Source organism: Lepidochelys kempii, chromosome 16 (assembly GCF_965140285.1).
Source record: "Lepidochelys kempii isolate rLepKem1 chromosome 16, rLepKem1.hap1, whole genome shotgun sequence".
NCBI classification, from domain to species: Eukaryota; Metazoa; Chordata; order Testudines; family Cheloniidae; genus Lepidochelys; species Lepidochelys kempii.
The window spans coordinates 3,629,126-3,647,808 of NC_136395.1; the positions used below are offsets into that span (position 1 = coordinate 3,629,126).

Sequence of the window (18,683 nt, forward strand, 5' to 3'; positions counted from 1 at the left end):
CCCTGCCCTCTAGGTGGCTGTTAAGTGTTAGCTCCCCCAAGCAGTAGTCACCCTCCATCTCCCTACGGGCCAGGGGTGCGCACTGGATACCCAAAAAACGAGGAACTGTGAAAAGACTGGTGTAAGTGACATACCCATCACTGCACACAAACTCTGTGGCAGAGGCAGGGATAGAATTGAGTCGTCCAGGGCAGCATTCAGCTGCCATATCCATGAGACTCTTTCCTCTTCCCCCAGCCCTGCCTCATGCATTGCCCAGCACCCAGCTTCTGCATGAAATGTGATTACGTGAACACTGCCTATGCACAAGGAGGCTGAATCCCGCCCCCCATCATTCCCCTTCCAACCTCTCTTCTGCAGTTCAATGTGCTTCCTCCTCATTGCCTAGACCCAGGAGGGGCCAAGGGGGGGGAAGTAGGAGCACAGGGCGAGAGACCTTGCGCTCAGTACTGGTGCCCGGCCCCACAGTAGTCCCCAGTAGCGGGAGCAGCAATTGCAGGAGAAGTCCTGCTCAGCCCTGATAGCTCTGGACTCAGGCGCTCTGTGTGCGCATGTGTGTGTGTAGGGGTTGCATATGCCCAGTTTGGCCAAATGTGTGTGAATTTCCCCATGGGTAGCAAAAGGCACATCGCTGACACCAAGGCCACCCCTGCCCCATTTCATGTCCCTGCTCCGGAGGGAAACAGGGGTCAGAGTTTTTGATTGACATGGGCACAAGAACGTATTTACCTGAGAAGTGGCTGAATGGTTTTTGCTGAAGCTTCCCAAAACCATTCAGCCTGAGGCAGACACTGGGCCTAGGAAACATTAGCCCAAACGCATAATGTTTGGCAAAGGTGTAAGCACCGAAAACAGGGTCTTGTAAAGAGACGCGTCAGGCCACCTTAACGATAGGGGACACTGGCACCTTTGTACAGCATTGCAGAGAGGGGTCATGTGGAAGAGCATGGGCACTGACCAACTCCAGAGTAACTCTGCTTTGTTTGAAAGTAAAGAAGGCTGTATTTCAAGGAATCCCTGTCGAGGTTACAGGGACAAACCATCCCAATGAATCGAAAGAATAGTAAATATGGCAGGCGACCAGCTTGGCTTAATGGTGAAATCCTAGTGGATCTTAAACATAAAAAAGAAGCTTACAAGAAGTGGAAGGTTGGACATATGACCAGGGAAGAGTATAAAAATATTGCTCGGGCATGTAGGAATGTTATCAGGAGGGCCAAATCGCACCTGGAGCTGCAGCTAGCAAGAGATGTCAAGAGTAACAAGAAGGGTTTCTTCAGATATGTTGGCAACAAGAAGAAAGCCAAGGAAAGTGTGGGCCCCTTACTGAATGAGGGAGGCAACCTAGTGACAGAGGATGTGGAAAAAGCCAATGCTTTTTTTGCCTCTGTTTTCACTAACAAGGTCAGCTCCCAGACTGCTGCGCTGGGCTTCACAAAATGGGGAAGAGATGGCCAGCCCTCTGTGGAGATAGAGGTGGTTAGGGACTATTTAGAAAAGCTGGACGTGCACAAGTCCATGGGGCCGGATGAATTGCATCCGAGAGTGCTGAAGGAATTGGCGGCTGTGATTGCAGAGCCATTGGCCATTATCTTTGAAAACTCGTGGCGAACCGGGGAAGTCCCGGATGACTGGAAAAAGGCTAATGTAGTGCCAATCTTTAAAAAAGGGAAGAAGGAGGATCCTGGGAACTACAGGCCAGTCAGCCTCACCTCAGTCCCTGGAAAAATCATGGAGCAGGTCCTCAAAGAAACAATCCTGAAGCACTTGCATGAGAGGAAAGTGATCAGGAACAGCCAGCATGGATTCACCAAAGGGAAGGTCATGCCTGACTAATCTAATCGCCTTTTATGATGAGATTACTGGTTCTGTGGATGAAGGGAAAGCAGTGGATGTATTGTATCTTGACTTCAGCAAAGCTTTTGACACGGTCTCCCACAGTATTCTTGTCAGCAAGTTAATGAAGTATGGGCTGGATGAATGCACTATAAGGTGGGTAGAAAGCTGGCTAGATTGTCGGGCTCAACGGGTAGTGATCAATGGCTCCATGTCTAGTTGGCAGCCGGTATCAAGTGGAGTGCCCCAAGGGTCGGTCCTGGGGCCGGTTTTGTTCAATATCTTCATAAATGATCTGGAGGATGGTGTGGATTGCACTCTCAGCAAATTTGCGGATGATACTAAACTGGGAGGAGTGGTAGATACACTGGAGGGGAGGGATAGGATACAGAAGGACCTAGACAAATTGGAGGATTGGGCCAAAAGAAATCTGATGAGGTTCAATAAGGATAAGTGCAGGGTCCTGCACTTAGGATGGAAGAATCCAATGCACAGCTACAGACTAGGAACCGAATGGCTAGGCAGCAGTTCTGCGGAAAAGGACCTAGGGGTGACAGTGGACGAGAAGCTGGATATGAGTCAGCAGTGTGCCCTTGATGCCAAGAAGGCCAATGGCATTTTGGGATGTATAAGTAGGGGCATAGCGAGCAGATCGAGGGACGTGATTGTTCCCCTCTATTCGACATTGGTGAGGCCTCATCTGGAGTACTGTGTCCAGTTTTGGGCCCCACACTACAAGAAGGATGTGGATAAATTGGAGAGAGTCCAGCGAAGGGCAACAAAAATGATGAGGGGACTGGAACACATGACTTATGAGGAGAGGCTGAGGGAGCTGGGATTGTTTAGCCTGCAGAAGAGAAGAATGAGGGGGGATTTGATAGCTGCTTTCAACTACCTGAAAGGGGGTTCCAAAGAGGATGGCTCTAGACTGTTCTCAATGGTAGCAGATGACAGAATGAGGAGTAATGGTCTCAAGTTGCAGTGGGGGAGGTTTAGATTGGATATTAGGAAAAACTTTTTCACTAAGAGGGTGGTGAAACACTGGAATGCGTTACCTAGGGAGGTGGTAGAATCTCCTTCCTTAGAGGTTTTTAAGGTCAGGCTTGACAAAGCCCTGGCTGGGATGATTTAACTGGGAATTGGTCCTGCTTCGAGCAGGGGGTAGGACTAGATGACCTTCAGGGGTCCCTTCCAACCCTGATATTCTATGATTCTAAGTCTCTTTGGTAGTCCCAGCCCCTAGGATCCACGTGACCACTGTGCACAGAGAGCACGTAGCTCCCCCAAGGCACGTCTTGCAGACTTAGGCCCATAAGCCTTCCCATTTTGCCATCACCAGTCATGGGGCTGGGGACAGAGAAGCAGCAAGTGGGTCCCACGTTCTGGAGCCTTCCTTCCAGAGCTCAGCCGCTGAGGAAATCAGGGAGGGAACTGTCTAGGGCTGCTCTGGAGAGCCAGGCCTGGCATCAGCAGGTCTAGCTCCACTTGCCCTGAGTCCTACAGCCTCCTATTCCAGTCCTACGCCGTGGCCTTCCCCCCCGACAAGCTCTGCCCACCACTGGTCTCTGGGAGGGAGGTGAGCCAACACCACCGGCTCTGAGAAGCTGGGCCTCGCTGATGCAGACAGATGAGGATAGCCAGTGAGATCCCAGAAGTCCCATTGCCACTGGCGACCCAGGGCAGGCTTTGAACCTCAGCCCCTGGAGGTAAAAGGCCAGTGCACAACACTGAGTCACCCTTCAACTGCCCTCTCACTTCTCGAGAGAAACGTGAGTAAATAGCCACCAGCACAAACTAGCTGCACTCAGGGGACAAGACAGGCTGGTTAAGCTTGTAGGTCAAGGTCTAGAGAGTGGGGACTTACTGAAACAGTTACTTATTAATTAAAATGGAGAAGCAATTAACCAAATGCCCTGCGCCCAATGCAAAGCAGCCAACAGCTACATGAAGAACATCACTCTCCCCCCCCGCATGGCTAGCTCCAGCCCATAGCTTTGGCAAGAGTGCCCTGCTCTCCTGCGCCGCTGGCTTGGGGCAGCAGTAGTGCCCTGAGGAAATCAGAGCCTTAGCTCAAGAGACGCACAGCTATTGTCAGCCAAGACCCCGCAGGGCTGGACAAATGGCCCCAGCAGACCGCCTGTGAGCCCCATCCTGCAGGGTCAGCTGCGAGTTCTCCGGTCACATCACTGATGGATGCCACTTGGTTTGTCCCTCCCCAAACCCGGTGACAGGAGTGGGCCTTCCCGGACCACGCGTGACTTGCGCTATCAGCCTGCAGTCCAAGATGCCAAGACTGGAGCAGCCACTGACATCCAGAACCAGCCCCCTCTATGTCTAGCTAGCAGATCCAACCTGACAAAGAGCTCCTTGCCAGCAGACCCATGGGCACTCCCCCTGCAACGGGAGCTGGGTTAAAGAGTGTGTGTGTGTGGGGGGGAGTAATCATGGTTCTCCCAGCATGGTCAGCTGCTAAGGGTCAGATCTCTCTGGTGCATGGTGCAGGCCGGTGAGGGCTTGGAGCAGTCTGGGTGTGAGGGCCTGGCAGGGTTCCCAGAGAATCACACGCTTGCTGCCAAATGCTTGTCCTTTCCCAGCAACAGCACCCCATGGAGTAGCTCTGGTCTCCCAGGTGCCCAGGTCCATGCTGAAAGGGAGCTACTCAGAGCACAAAAGGAAGCTACTGACTGAGCCAGTCTCCTCTGGCTCAGAGGAAACAGTGTAGTGAGATCACGTTGATGAAGGCAAATAAATATATTAGACAGGCGGGGGATGGGCTTCAGCCCCCCCAGGCGACTTGGGAGCACACAGACAGAGAGGGCCATGCAAAGGCAAGGGAGGCAGAAATCCACCGACACTCAGGGGGACTTGAGACAACCCATGAGTCCCTCAGCAGAGTCCGTTTCCATCTGCATAGCACAGGGGGCGATTGCAGGGGTTACTGTGGGGGGAAGAGGGGTGTTGCTAGACATGCCTACAGGATCGTACGAGAACATTCAACCCCAGAGTTACGCGCCCAGGACATGAGGGGACTGCACATTCCAGTCCCCCCCAAAGCAGCCTCCCAGGCTCTGAGCCAGTGCAAAGTGTACACATCACAGTGGGAGGGGCGGTTGATACACTGTGGCATGGGGATGAGCAGATTTGACACCGACCCAGACCTCTGAGGAGCCTTGGGCAGTGAGCCTGCAGCCCCAAGCGCTCAGCAGCTGCTCCTGGGCTAGCTGCTGCGAAAGATGCGGATGCGCTGCACGATGTCTGTGCGGCAGAGGGGGCAGGTGCGCAGGGCCTCGCAGCACGTCCGGCAGCAGCACACGTGGCCACAGTTCAGGAAGATCATCTGGGCCTGCAGGAAGGAGGCAGAGCAGAGATGAGGTTATACTGCTCCCGCCCAGTCCACCGCACAGCAGAAAGACTGGCACACACAGTCACCTGCTAGGCCTCGCAGCACCCTCCAGGTAGAAGAGCAGTATCATTCCCCTTTTACAGAGGGGAAACTGAGGCACAGAGCGGGGCTGTGAATTGCCCAAGCTCACCCATTGAGTCCGTGGCAGAGCTGGGACTAGAATCCAGGTGTCCTGATCTTTGGTCCCTTCCTCTAAGCACTGCACGTTCCTATTGAAGTAGATCCAGTGTCGGGCCCAGCTTTCACTCTCCTATGTTCCTGAATACACTGAGCAAAGCAGGGCTTCCAAAGCAGAGAGCTCAGGCATCGCCACTCTGGAGAGCTGGGGTTGGACAGAGCCAGTCTGCGGGGATCAGAGCTGTTGGCAACCCCTGCCTGACCCTGAATCTTGCTCTGCCCCATTTTCAGGGATAAACCCAGGTGAAAACTCAAATCTCTCCCCCACCCACCAGGCGACTGATCCTACTCCCCGTCTCCTGCTTGTGAGCACCGCTTGGATGGAAGCCAAGGCGAGCAGGGCCAGCATCTCCACTCACTGCTCTTCTCGGCATTCTGCTTGGCAGCCCAGGGCTGTGCTCACAGACGTGATGAGGACACACTGGGCTCCTGGCAAGTGCCGAGGATCAGAAGTAGCTCCCTACATCAGCCAGCTGTTGAGGCGGGAGGTGGGTGTCGTGACAGACTCCATAAAGGGAGAGATGAGAGGGCCCTGCCCCAGGCTAGGAGGCTGATCCCAGCCAGTAGGTCAGCCTTTGGGAGCTCCCTGCTGTACACTGCTGCCCAGCTGTGGCATTCCAGTCAACAGTCCCTTCCCCGGCTCCAGGATCTCACCTCCTGCTCCATGCAGACCACGCACTCAGACTTCCTCTCGTCCAGCTCCAGCTGGGGCGCAGAAGGGAGGATTTCTTCAGGGGGGGTGCTCGGCTCTGGGGCTGCAGGGCCCTTGGTCTCAGTGCTCGTCAGCAGCTCTGCAGTCAGCAGGAGAAAGCATGAGTGTCAGCACTAGCCTCCTCTTAACACCAGCCCCCACGCCAAGCAGCACAGCACAGAGCCCTGCCATCTGACTGGTGGGAGGTTGCAGCACTCCCTTCTCTAAACAACCGGCTCTGCAGCTCCTCCCTGGCCTGCCTCTTCTCTGGCTCCCACTCAGCCCTGCACATCTCCCCCTCCCCTCTTGGGCTGTCCAGTGCCTGCACAGAGCTGCAGACCTTCAGCCCAGAGGGCTAGGAGGCTGCTCTGGGCTGAAGGGGACCAGGACTCTTATAGAACACCGACATCCAGCAATGAGGCAGAGGAATAAGTTGGTGGTACCTGGGATTGTTTTAGCCACAGCCAGGATCTCCTGGGCTCGCCTGAGGATCGCACGCTGCAGGCCAGTTTCTGTTATTCCAATCTGCAGCACAAGGAGAAGCCAGTTAGCTCTGAGAGGCCAGGGCTGAGAACAGGATACAAGGCCTGGGCAAAGCTCATTGGCTTCATGCCGCAAAGCCTTGGGAAGCAGGTGATGCCATCCTGTGTCTCCACTAGGCCCTGGAGCCAGAACCAAAGCATTTCTTGGCATGGGACAGCAAAAGGCCTGGAGAGCACTCAGGAGAGGATGAAGGTACCAAGCCAGCTGTACAGATTCCTTCCCAGGAGACGTTGCAGGGAGTGGCTTCTGAGCAGCAGCTGCCATTTGGTAAGGCTCCCTGTGTCGGGGAACAGGCTCTTTAAAAGCACCCAGCTGGATCTGGCTCATGGGGCTGCATGAGGCACTCCATCCAGTCCCCTGTCCCCACTCCCCCGCCCCCACAGCAGTACACAGGGCTTCCCCAGGCTGCTCAGACCCAGGGCCATGGCAGGATCAGCTCCTGGAGTGCAGGGCAGAGGCAGGGAGTGGCATTGCAGGGGCATTTGCCATCGTACCTTTGCCAGGTCGCTGAGGGTCATGGTGCTGAGCATTTCCAGTGACAGCCGATGATGGGCAAAGATTGGTACGTACTGTTCAGCTGACAGCTCAATTAGCAGGTTTATCAGCTGCCTCTCCAAGCCCTCCTCCTGCAAAAGACAAGGCAAGTCCCAGCCATCCCCCAGCCAGGAAGTGTGCAGGGTTCAGCCCCGGGTCAGGATCAGACCCCGTTCCAAAGCCATGTCAGAGGAACAGGCACTGCTCCCAAACCGGCTCTCTAGGCTGAACCCCTGCTCTAGGCAGTAGCTGGTTAGAAGCCTTCCTCACAGGTATGGCTGCTCCCCAAGAGATGCTGCATCCCTGGAAGCACCCAATGCATCTGAGCAGCGTTTGCACCTTTCTAGTTTACCTGCCACAACCCAAATGTTCCATTTCTGGAAGAATAAAACCAAGGGTTTGACAGTTCCCATTCTGGCAGGTACCTGCCCTCCCAAAGTTCTTTACAAACACCAGTCGATATGCAAGCCAACAGGGATCATTCAGCTATTGCTGAAATCAGCCACCTCTGCACCACTCCAGCAGTTACGTAACAGTACATGACACAGGGCAAAAGTTATGGGCAGGAAGTGAAAAGACTCCCGCATTCAACTGCAATTGCAGGGGGATTTGGGGAAGCTGAATGCAGCTGCCTGAGTTGGAGTTTGGCTAAGACCAAAAGTCCTATTCTTAAAATGGCTATCAGTGTAATCATCACCAGGAGCTAAAAATTCAGGGTGAGGCCCATACCTCTGGCAGCCCAGCACCCTCCAATGCCATGCTGAGCTACTGGCTCACTGCAGGCTCAAAGGGAAGAGCATCTCCTCCTGACAGCTGCACTGGGATTTCTGTGGAGATGCTGAGCAGCCATAACCCTGCGCAGGGCAGGGAGGTCTAGCAATGCACCGCACAAGGGGATCAGAGGGGAGCAGATCTGGCAGCGTTTCAGCCTCTGTGGTGACATTGCTAATGGAACTGCTCTCCAACCCTAGCTCCAGCTGAGCACATGGGCAGGGCAATGGAAAGTGCTCGTTACCGGCTTAGATTTGGGGCAGCGCCTAGTACCATGGCCCCAGCACTACTGCACTCCCAGCAATACCCCCCAGTGACCTGGAGTTTCAGTGAGAGAGGTTTCTGGTTCAGCAGGCGCTGATACTGGATCAGCCAGTAGTTCTCCTGCTTCGTTTCACTTTTTGCCTCCATCTCGAGCTGCAAGAAAAAGAAGGTGAATTAGAATTCGGGCTTTAGGGGAGTTTGAATTACAGACTCAAAGGGGAAGCCAACAGCACCGTCAGCATGGAGCAAGCTCAGATACACCGATGGTAGCTCACATTGCCATGGAGAGCCAGGGCTGGGCACAGTCAGACCTTAACGGCCTCCTGCGGCTGACTCTGCTTTGATTCCCACATCCCTCCTCTTGCTCACCCCCAGGATTCTCCATCTCCCTCTGTCCCCACCCTCCAGGCACCCTTGTCCCACGCGCTGGGACCAAACTGCTAAGGGGCTGCCAGTGGCTATGGCTCAAGAAGATGAAGCACATCGGCAGACCATGCATACTGCATAGGGTCTCTGCATCTTGCTCCCCTCCTTCCCTACCTCTCCCCTTGAAACAACCATTGCAATGGTTGCCATTGCTCTGGCAAGGATGGAGGATGCATGCTGACCTCTGCCAAACAGTACCCACACTGGTCCAAGGACACTACGATCCTGATCCAAAGCCCTCCAAAGTCACTGGCAAGGCTCCCATTGACACTAACGGGCCCTACGAGCACAGAATATCACATCCCTCATCTCAGTCCCCTTTTCTCCCCATGGCCAAGAGCACCCATGGTCACCCCCCACATGGCACTGCCTGCTGCTCCTGATCTACGCAGAGTCATTAACAAGTCCCACCACATACCAGGATTTGTTGCAGTTCCTCTTCCCTTTGCTTCTTCTCCTTGAGCAGCTGTTGCAGCATGTAGCTCAGGGCTTGGCGTTGCTCTGTGATCATCTCCTGCAACAGAAGCAGAGGCAGCCCTGTCTCCAGACCACATGGAGGCTATGGCAGGGGTGCAGCTGCAGAGCGTTGTCCCTCAGTCACACCCTACAGCCTCCAGTGGGCAGAGCATTTATTTTGCTCAAATACTCAACCCAAGTTTTTGAGCCGTGTCCAACTGAACCTCAGCAAAGTTGAGCAGACGCCCAATCCTGCTCTCAGGGAGATTTCTGCTGGGGCCCAGGGGTCGCTGCCATGTGCATTAGACCCAGTAATGGCAGTTCCCCTGTTCTCAACGTAACACCCTGAACTTGTCCATTACCCCAGTCCCGCCACACGCTGTGCAGAGTGACCAGACTCACTGAGGCAGCCCTCTGCCCATAACCCACTCGCACACTCCAGCTGGAGACTCTGCCTCGATCTATAGAATAGGAACATCCGTATTCCCCTTCCTTATCTGCAACAAGGCCACAGAGGCTGAGCTCTGCAAGCCTGCAGGTACCCAGGTGGGTGGGGATGGGCCTAGGCAACAGCATCTCCATGGCCTTGGAGATGGGTGGACTCCTTGAGATCTCATGAGTATCAGATAGAATCAGGCCCCATGGCAGGGTGCTTGTTTGGTTCGATGGAGCTGTATGTCATGGGGCTTGGATTTGATCTTCATTCTGTTGTATGCTGCCCTGAGCTTGTGGCTGTGGGGAAGGGGAGGATGCTGTGGAGGTGCAGTCATCATTGTAAACCATTGTCATCAAGGACAGTGATGACAGTGGAACAGCTGGAATACCCCTTGGACATTCCAAATCACAGCGCCTCTCGCTGGCCACGAGAGGGATGCAGCTGCAGAGGTTTATCCCACATAGCTCTTTGTTAGTGTGGAGGAACGTAGAGTATGGTGAAACCAACAGAACACTGGAGCTGGACATTTTAGATGGCTGGGACCAAGGTGCCAGCAACGTTATTTGGAGTCAACCCCCCAAAAGAGGCCCGGGCAGCAGAGAGAAGCTCTCATCGAGCATAGCCTTGACAGGGCTCAGACACATTGCTGGCGGAAATTTCCTTTGACAGGAACAGTGGGTTCTGATCTCTGCTTTTGCGTAACTCTTGAGGGGGTTATGTCTCAGCAGAGGATTTAATGACAAGAGCCTCCTAACTTTGAGTGGTGCAGCAGGAGACTGTGAAATACCCGTTGACTTCCTCTCTGTCCCAAAGGGAGGTACTAGGCATGGGACACCAGCCACACAACCCCTCTGTCTTGTGCTGATCTCATTTGGAGAAGACATTTCCCTCAATACAGAACTGTTGTGTTCACGTTTGTTTGTAATTGTTGATTTCTTTCATTTCCACAGAGACACAGATCCAGGATTCTGTGAGCAAGAAAGGGCTGGTTTGGAGCACAGAACAGATCAGCTTCCCTGAAGGTCATAAGACAACTACCCTGGAGAAAGCCACCTGGAAAGCTCTGCTAGAAACATACCTCTGTGAGCAATCTGCTCCCATCCCCCCCAGGCTGTCCCACTCTAAGTGGCTTGACTCTCTCCCCATTTTCTCAGGACAGGGTAAGTAATATTTCTGGAGGCTTTAGCCATTGATGCACGGCTCAGAAGCAGCCGCTTAGTTCTCACATGGCGAATCCAGCCTGGTGCTCCTCTCCCCACATGGCCAGCTCTCCTTGGCCAGTTATTCAGGCCTTCTCTTAGGTTCCCCACAGCCCCTAGGTATGCCCAGTGCACCCACTTCACGGAGGCCCAAGTTCAAGCTGCTACCAGGGGAGAACATTCACACGCAGTACCGATTCAGGGGGTTTAGCCCCTTGGAGCACGTGTGGCTGGAGTGCAACCACAGAGCTCTCCAGTGTTTCTCTCAAACTACCCTGGCTGGTTGTGGCCTGCACAGGCTGTAGCTCGCAGCAGCTGGAAGGGTGCTCAGGCCAGTCACTGTATGATGGGACCTGGCATCTCTGCAGGCAGCACTTTGGTACTAAAGAAGGTGGCAGCTGCAGTCTGCTCCACTTGATGCACATCTAGTGCAACAGTTGGGCTTCAGGTGCGTTCCTGCTGCACCCCATTTTGGGCATTGATCCTGTATTAAGGGTTCAAGACAATGCATGAGACTACTGTGCTATGGGCTTGTTTATAACCACGCTGGCTAATGGGTTACCGGGGGAATGCGGCTCAGTTCTAGTTTCTAAGCGGTCGGTGCTAAGAGTAGCTGACAGATTAGGGTCAAGACACAGTCTCTGACACTTTAACACCATCCCTGGTACTGCCATAGTTTGCCTACACTCCAGCCCCGTCTCATTCACTTGACCACAGGACTTCCCACTCTTTCTCCTTGTAGCCGCTGCTTTGCAACTTGCTGCGCCATGATCCTTGGGCTGTGTATCAGGGTGCACAGAGACATGCCCAGCTCTTAACAATCTACTCTGAGCTATTTGGCAGCCTTCCGGAAGAGAGGGAATTGCGACTGGCTTGCTTCCCCAGGTATAATGAGCATGGAGGGTTCCCTGCCACCAGAGGTCAGTTACTGGAGTGTTTTATGACTAAAAGCATTTACAGTCACACTTGCTGACTAGGTGGCAATTGAATCTCATGCTTCAGGGTGCCAACTGATCAGTTCCGGGGTCAGGAAGGAACTCCCAACACCACCCCACCACTTACAGTATTACATGGCTGCTGAGTGTACTAAGCAAACTATATTCCTTTGACACATCAGCTACTGGCTACAGATACCAGACTTACTGGACCAGGGACCTGAACTGGCAAATCCTATGGGATAATTCACATAGGAAGACAATTCCTGCAAAGGCATATGAAAGAAAACTAAAGCTAAGCTGCTTTAACCCAACTTGAGCTCCCTCTACAGCTGGACGAAAACTCCTCTTGAGATAGAAGGCTGGCTGGGCAGAGGGGATGCTGTCATGGCCTTGGAGACATGGCTTAGAAAGGAGGACGAGGGAGGTGTGGGTCATTTTTGGCAGATACTTAAACAAATTAAAATTAAAACAAAACAATGCAAGAAAACATGAGATGCTTGGCAGATGTGTGCTAGGAGAAGCTCCTTCCCTGCCCAATGAGCCTGCTTGTGCCAAGTTTTCAAACTGAAAATTACTCAAGATCTTCAGGAGCAGCAGCAATGTTTGCAGAAAGCAGCAGGAGAGGGGGAATTTGGGGAACATCCCCTTCTGACTAAGCATGAAACTGCCTAGAAACTGCAAAGAGCACAGGAAGTGAGCAGATCTTTTGAGACCCCCAGAGTGAAGGTAGAGGGTAGAAGAGGGGCAGCCCCAGAGCCCTACATACCTGCAGTGTCTCTGTGTCCAGTTCTTGCCTCTTTAACTCCAGCTGTGTCAGCTGCAATAACTCTGTTTCTATTAACTTAATCTAAACAGAAGATGAAACAGTTTTTTACTGACATTTGAAATGACTTTTATTTAGCTGCTTTAGCGCTGGCAAAACTGCACAGCTGCCCTCGGGGAGACAGGGGGCTGGGCTGTGGTTTGGAAAGCCTGTTGTCTGCCTTCATTCTGTCAATTCTCCAGGGCCAAGTAAACAACCCACAAGCTAACTTGCACTGCCTGCATGACTGCGCTGCCAGCTGCTCGTGCTTAGTCTCTTGCCTGATGCTAACTAGCTGTGTTCCACCCCCCAACAACAGAAGGCATTTTATGTGCCTGTCTCTAAGCACCTTCTAGCCTATGGCCTGGAAGTGCTTTGCAGTCAGTTGGTTCATTCAAGCCTCCCAGCCAGCTTGGAAAGTAAGGACACATTAACTCTGTGTTAATGCAGCTCCTTAGATTGTAAGCTCCGTAGGTGTTTGTACAGTGCACACAACACTTGGCTTCTAGGTGCTACTACAATACAAATAACAGATACTACTGATGGGGAAACTGAGGCACAGAAAGGCAAAGTGACTTGTCCACAATCCCACAACAAATAAGTAGCAAAGCCAAGAACAGATCCCAGATAGCCCATAGCCCAGGCTTGTACTTGAACCATTATTTTATCTGCTGCTATACGTCCCATGACCATTCAGGAAGAACACCCTTGGCATGCAGCTGACTGCTCCGGAGGCATCCTAACACTCCATTAGGTGCACAGCATGCCAATGGAATGCAGGGGAAGTGGAGGCCCAGGAGCGAAGCGTTTAATAGAGAGGTGCCCAGCAGTGAGACCTGAAGGCCAGACATGTCCCCAAGACACCCTAGGACTGTAGACCAAAGATAAGCAAACTGACCATCCGCAAGGTTCTTGTTGCTGGTGATCTCCAGCAACGGAACCTTGCACGGAAGGTACAAGTTCAAGCAAAAAGCACATTTGTGTGATCTGATCACTGACGAGGTCCATATATATGTGCAAGCAGCCTGTGGGCTTCCCACAAGTTGCAAAGACTGGCCCTGTTTAGCTCATTATAACAAAGCAAAGCCATTCAACTTCTCCCCACCTCCTACACGAGCTCCTTTCCTAGGGTCAGATGGGGGAAAGCCTGGAGCACTCCGCTGAGAAACTGGCCAGGTCCTTTCTGTCATTTAACCAGAGGGGCATCCCGGTGCCGTGCTCCCCAGAACTGTCTCCACTACCCACCCCCAGTAACATGCTTCATCTTTAACAAAATGGAGATCAAACAGCAGGTTGGCAACAGAAACAAATAATAATGAGCTCATGCTGCAATGTACAAGTCTAATGGTCTGGATGGAGATGCAATGGATTCTTATGGAGACAGCAGCCCCGCTCACTATGCAGCCTGTCACATGGCAGAGGCCTGGCTCTCTCTGGCTCATCCCTAGAAGCCAGTGCAGGATTGCTCTCTATAACCCATTCTCACGTGCTTTGGCCAGTCAAGTTTCAGATGACTCAAGTAATGGGGATTCCAGCATTTCCCTTGGATCTATTAGGCCTCACTGCCACTCCTCCATGGTGGAGAGAAGTATTGTTAAATCAAATCTGACACTTTGTGTTACACAGCCCTACAGAAACAGAAGGGTGCTTGGTTTTCCTCAGACCCTGCGCTGCATACGCAGCACGACAACTTTCCTTGCAGTGGTCTCACCACTCAGATGAACAAGCTGAATCTTTTGTTGCTTCTGTTCTGCCAGCGCCAACTCACCTGGTTCCTGATCTGCCGGTGCAAGAGATCCTTCTTCACCTGAAGGGCTTCAAAGGCCGCTTTCTGCATTTCACTCTACGAAACATTACATTCTGCTTAGCCCAGGAACGATGCCCAATCATGGGGATGCAAACACACAGGCAACCCTCACTACGCTGAAATGATCTGATTTACAAACACTTCCCTGGTGCTCACCCTTGCAGAATCTGGGTGCCTTCTCACAATCCCAAGAAGTAAAACACAATTGCCCCATTTTACAGATGGTAAACTGAGGCACAAAGAAATTAAGGCCAAACATTTTCTGATGAAGTGAGCTGTAGCTCACGAAAGCTTATGCTCAAATAAATTGGTTAGTCTCTAAGGTGCCAAAAGTACTCCTTTTCTTTTTGCGAATACAGACTAACACAGCTGCTACTCTGAAACAAGTAATTACATAGCTTCCCTTTAGCCACTGCAGCCAATTATCCAGATCGCCAGAAATTTCTGCACCCAACTAACTAGTTTTAACAAGGCTTTAGAATAGCCAATGTGCTTGTCATGCCAGCTCTGTTCCCCACCCCCATTACAACATGCACTTAGCTTCCCTGATCACAAGCCTACCTCCCGCAGGATCTGACTAGTGGCCTTGCTCTGATCTAGCTGTTGCCAAGCCAGGATTTGTTGGAACTTCTGATCCATCTCTGCCAGGCTGCAAGAGATACATCACCAGGGGATTATTACAGGGTCTCAGACTGCAATGCAAATAAGAGGACAAGCTGGCCATGGAAATGAACCCAGAGAAATCCAGGAATGGGGACTTCCTAAAACATGAGAGTTTATTACTGAGCATGGACAGCCAGAGCTCTCACACTGTGACATTAACCTGCTCTTGGCAGGTGTGTAAACTCTTTCCCACCAACCAACCCTGGCCGATAAATGAAACAAAAACAGATGCACAACTTACTGGTGCACCTGCTGTGAGTGACTCAGTGTCCATGCCCGACAGCTCATAAAACATCACAGTGTGGGGATCATATTCCCTGGATGTAAAGCGTGGCCTCTGCTCCAAGAGAGGACTTTGTATAAATAGTCCCATGAAGTGCATTGCCTCAGTGATTGCAGAGGAAATGGTCTCAGATCTCAAGTACAAAGATGTCCCAGTGGGCCATTTGTCCTGTCACTTTCAGAGCAAAACTGTGCTGTAAGTGTAATTGATTGAAGATCAATGAGAAAACTATTCTGGCTGCTTTCAAGGGACAAGAACCAACATTCTGATTCTTTTCCTCTCCCCAAAGCGCCCCATGGATTCCAGGTAGCGTGGAGGACCCCAAAGAGCAGTGTGCGACTGCATGGCAGTGAAAGTGACGACTCAAAAATGAAATGACTGGTTTCATTTCACCCTCCAAACCAAGTGAAATGTAAGAAATAAAATAAATCATGTTTACTCTGTTCTTTCAGTTCTTACTAATCCAGAGCATTCGTAACACTCGTATTACTTGTGTTTAAACATAAGAGCTCTATCTTGGTGGCCCTTTTGTTCTTCAATCTTTAGTGCTGTTTGCTGTTAAATAGCTGTCATGCTCTACTCCAGAAATGGCTGCAGAGATCCCTATGTGTGTGATCAGAATTGTGCTGGGGCCCTTTGGTGTGAAAGGGGTTCTATAACAACATTGCTACCAGTCACACTGCTCTCTCAAGATACCTGGAGCAGGCCTGGTTGACAAGGTCTTGCCGGCGAGATTCAGAGGTCATGTGGATGAGCTTGTTCTTGTAGCTCTCAGCCAGCATTTGTTGCATGGCAGCTGGGAGACACAAAGAGGAGCCGTTAGTGCTAGAAGCAGGTTAACTCTGTGTCCAGCATCATTTCTGCTCCCCACTCAGCTACAAGAACTTGCTAATATTGGGGTCCCCCCACCAATTTTCATTCCATCCCTGTTTCCATGTAAAGCTGTTCAGACAGGAAAGCTAGCCAGCTGCACCCTCCCAATGGGCAACCACTTATCAGGGCTCGATGAGAGGCCTGCCAGGAGCGTGCCCTGCGGAGTCTGCTCTGCACAGACAACATGCTCTCAGCCTCTGCAGGGCACCACCCCAGTTTCAGCTCCCCAGCGGCTGCTTGCAGGATCAGAGTCACTAACTAGTGGTCTCACTGGGCTGCAAGTCTGATCTCCCCACTGCAGCCTGGGGCCTCCACGCAACTGCTGAAGAGAAATAGAGAGATGGGTGAAAACTTTGCCATCCCACTAAGGCAGGTTTAAGTCACTGCTTCGAGGGTTGAAATATCCACAAATAGGGGCTGACGCAGGAGACTGACTCTGAGAGCGCTTCGGCACAGATGTCTCTGTCACAGCAGTGCACGCGCTTGCTCCTGCATACGCACATTTTAATCCCAGCAGCAAATGCCAACAGCATACGTGAGACGTGTGTCTCTATGTGACGAGCGCACACACTAGGCTGCTTTCCACACCTTAAAGTCAGTTTCTTCCCCCCCCATACAGCAAAGGTGGCTCAGCGGGATCCAGCCAGCACCCCCATGTCCCGCCCCCACAGGGCACAGCATTTACCCGTGGCAGGCAGGCAGGTCTGAGTGCTGCCTTGTTCTCCCGGCTGGTTGCCAGTTATAGCTGGTTTGAAAGTACGAAGTGCTGTGTGTGTGCTGGGGATTGATCCCTTGCCAGATCTCTCACTGCTCTGGCTATGGCAGTGACCAGAGGGATGTGTCTCCCTTGGGATTAGTGGTGCAGTGCAGGAGGATAATGGATCAGCTGCCATCCAGGGACCAAGTGCTAGCTACACGCCTGCTCACACCACTGTTTCAGGCAAGCTATAGCAGTAAGAGTCATGTGTAGCCAGGAGGATATGGCCCTCCCTGCCTTCTCTCTCCCGATCCCGCAGAGAATACGGCCCTCACAACCCTCCCCACAATGATACAGCCCTCTCAGCCCCCTCCATCCCCCAGAGAATATGGCCCTCACAGCCCCAACCCGATTCCCCAGAGGATATGGCCCTCACAGCCCCCCTCCACTCCCCAGAGGATATGGACCTCTCAGCCCCCCTCCACTCCCCAGATGACTACCACAGCCCCCTTCCCTTGGACTTACAGGCCACTTCCCTTCTGTGTAGCTGCTCCGTCTCCTCCTGCGTTATTGCCATCAGTTGGTCCATCCTTATTCTAGGAAAGAAGCAGAGCCACATTTCACCCTTGCCAGCCAGCCACGCCCTCTCCACCCTCCTCAAAGCTGCACCCTAGACTTGAATGGCTGAGTGATTCCATCTGTTCACTTATCCGTGTGAGCGAGAGATGCCAGGAGGAGGCCTGCAGAGGCTCAGGAATCTTCAGCTGCAGGCAGGACGCTGCCTGTCCATTGGGGAGGGTGCGTACGCTGCTCACAGTAGGGCCGAACCAGAGGGCATTGCCAGCGGGCTGTCTGCCCTTGGGAAAACCCAAGGGAGTAAGAAATAGGTGAAACAAAATACTTCTATAAAACCTCTATTCCTCTCCCTAAATCGTGAGCCCCTCCTTTTGCTTCCTGTTCTCTGGGGTCCCCCCATATACACACCCCCAGCCTCTAGATTGCCAAGGACTCTATATCTCTGCCTTGCTACGCACATCAATGGCACTGCATAAACAAGGATGGTGGTGATCGATGGCCCCAAAGTGCTCAACCCAACAGCGCGGCACCTTCCCGGAAACCCTCTGCCCTACAACAGCCAGCAGATGTACCTGGGTCATAGAATCATAGAATATCAGGGTTGGAAGGAACCTCAGGAGGTCATCTAGTCCAACCCCCTGCTCAAAAGCAGGACCCATCCCCAATTAAATCATCCCAGCCAGGGCTTTGTCAAGCCTGACCTTAAAAACTTCTAAGGAAGGAGATTCCACCACCTCCCTAGGCAACGCATTCCAGTGTTTCACCACCCTCCTAGTGAAAAAGTTTTTCTTAATACCCAACCTAAACCTCCCCCACTGCAACTTGAGATCATTACTCCTTGTCCTGTCCTCTTCCACCACTGAGAATAGTCTAGAACCATCCTCTCTGGAACTACCTCTCAGGTAGTTGAAAGCAGCTATCAAATCCCCCCTCTTTCTTCTCTTCTGCAGACTAAACAATCCCAGTTCCCTCAGCCTCTCCTCATAACTCATGTGTTCCAGACCCCTAATCATTTTTGTTGCCCTTCGCTGGATTCTCTCCAATTTATCCACATCCTTCTTGTAGTGTGGGGCCCAAAACTGGACACAGTACTCCAGATGAGGCCTCACCAATGTCGAATAGAGGGGGACGATCACGTCCCTCAATCTGCTCGCTATGCCCCTACTTATACATCCCAAAATGCCATTGGCCTTCTTGGCAACAAGGGCACACTGCTGACTCATATCCAGCTTCTCGTCCACTGTCACCTCTAGGTCCTTTTCCGCAGAACTGCTGCCTAGCCATTCGGTCCCTAGTCTGTAGCTGTGC

The 18,683-nt window shown here is 52.3% G+C and overlaps 1 protein-coding gene across 9 annotated transcripts in view; it reads right to left on the bottom strand.

Annotated features, from left to right (window-relative positions):
* Positions 1-4,568: 4,568 nt before the first annotated feature.
* The window catches only part of LRSAM1 (leucine rich repeat and sterile alpha motif containing 1), a 61,839-nt gene continuing 47,724 nt past the window's right edge, over positions 4,569-18,683 (bottom strand). For 8 of the 9 annotated variants that reach the window (XM_073314467.2, XM_073314463.2, XM_073314465.2 and 5 more), the window contains 11 exons: positions 17,325-17,395; positions 15,926-16,025; positions 14,845-14,932; positions 14,245-14,319; positions 12,441-12,521; positions 9,064-9,159; positions 8,274-8,372; positions 7,145-7,276; positions 6,551-6,632; positions 6,071-6,207; positions 4,569-5,179 (listed from right to left, as the gene is read on the bottom strand). In XM_073314467.2, coding sequence (XP_073170568.2) covers positions 5,054-5,179; positions 6,071-6,207; positions 6,551-6,632; positions 7,145-7,276; positions 8,274-8,372; positions 9,064-9,159; positions 12,441-12,521; positions 14,245-14,319; positions 14,845-14,932; positions 15,926-16,025; positions 17,325-17,395 — 1,087 coding nt within the window. In that variant the 3' untranslated portion in view covers positions 4,569-5,053. The remainder of the gene's footprint in view (positions 5,180-6,070; positions 6,208-6,550; positions 6,633-7,144; positions 7,277-8,273; positions 8,373-9,063; positions 9,160-12,440; positions 12,522-14,244; positions 14,320-14,844; positions 14,933-15,925; positions 16,026-17,324; positions 17,396-18,683) is intronic. The other variant, XM_073314468.2, reaches the window with a different exon arrangement.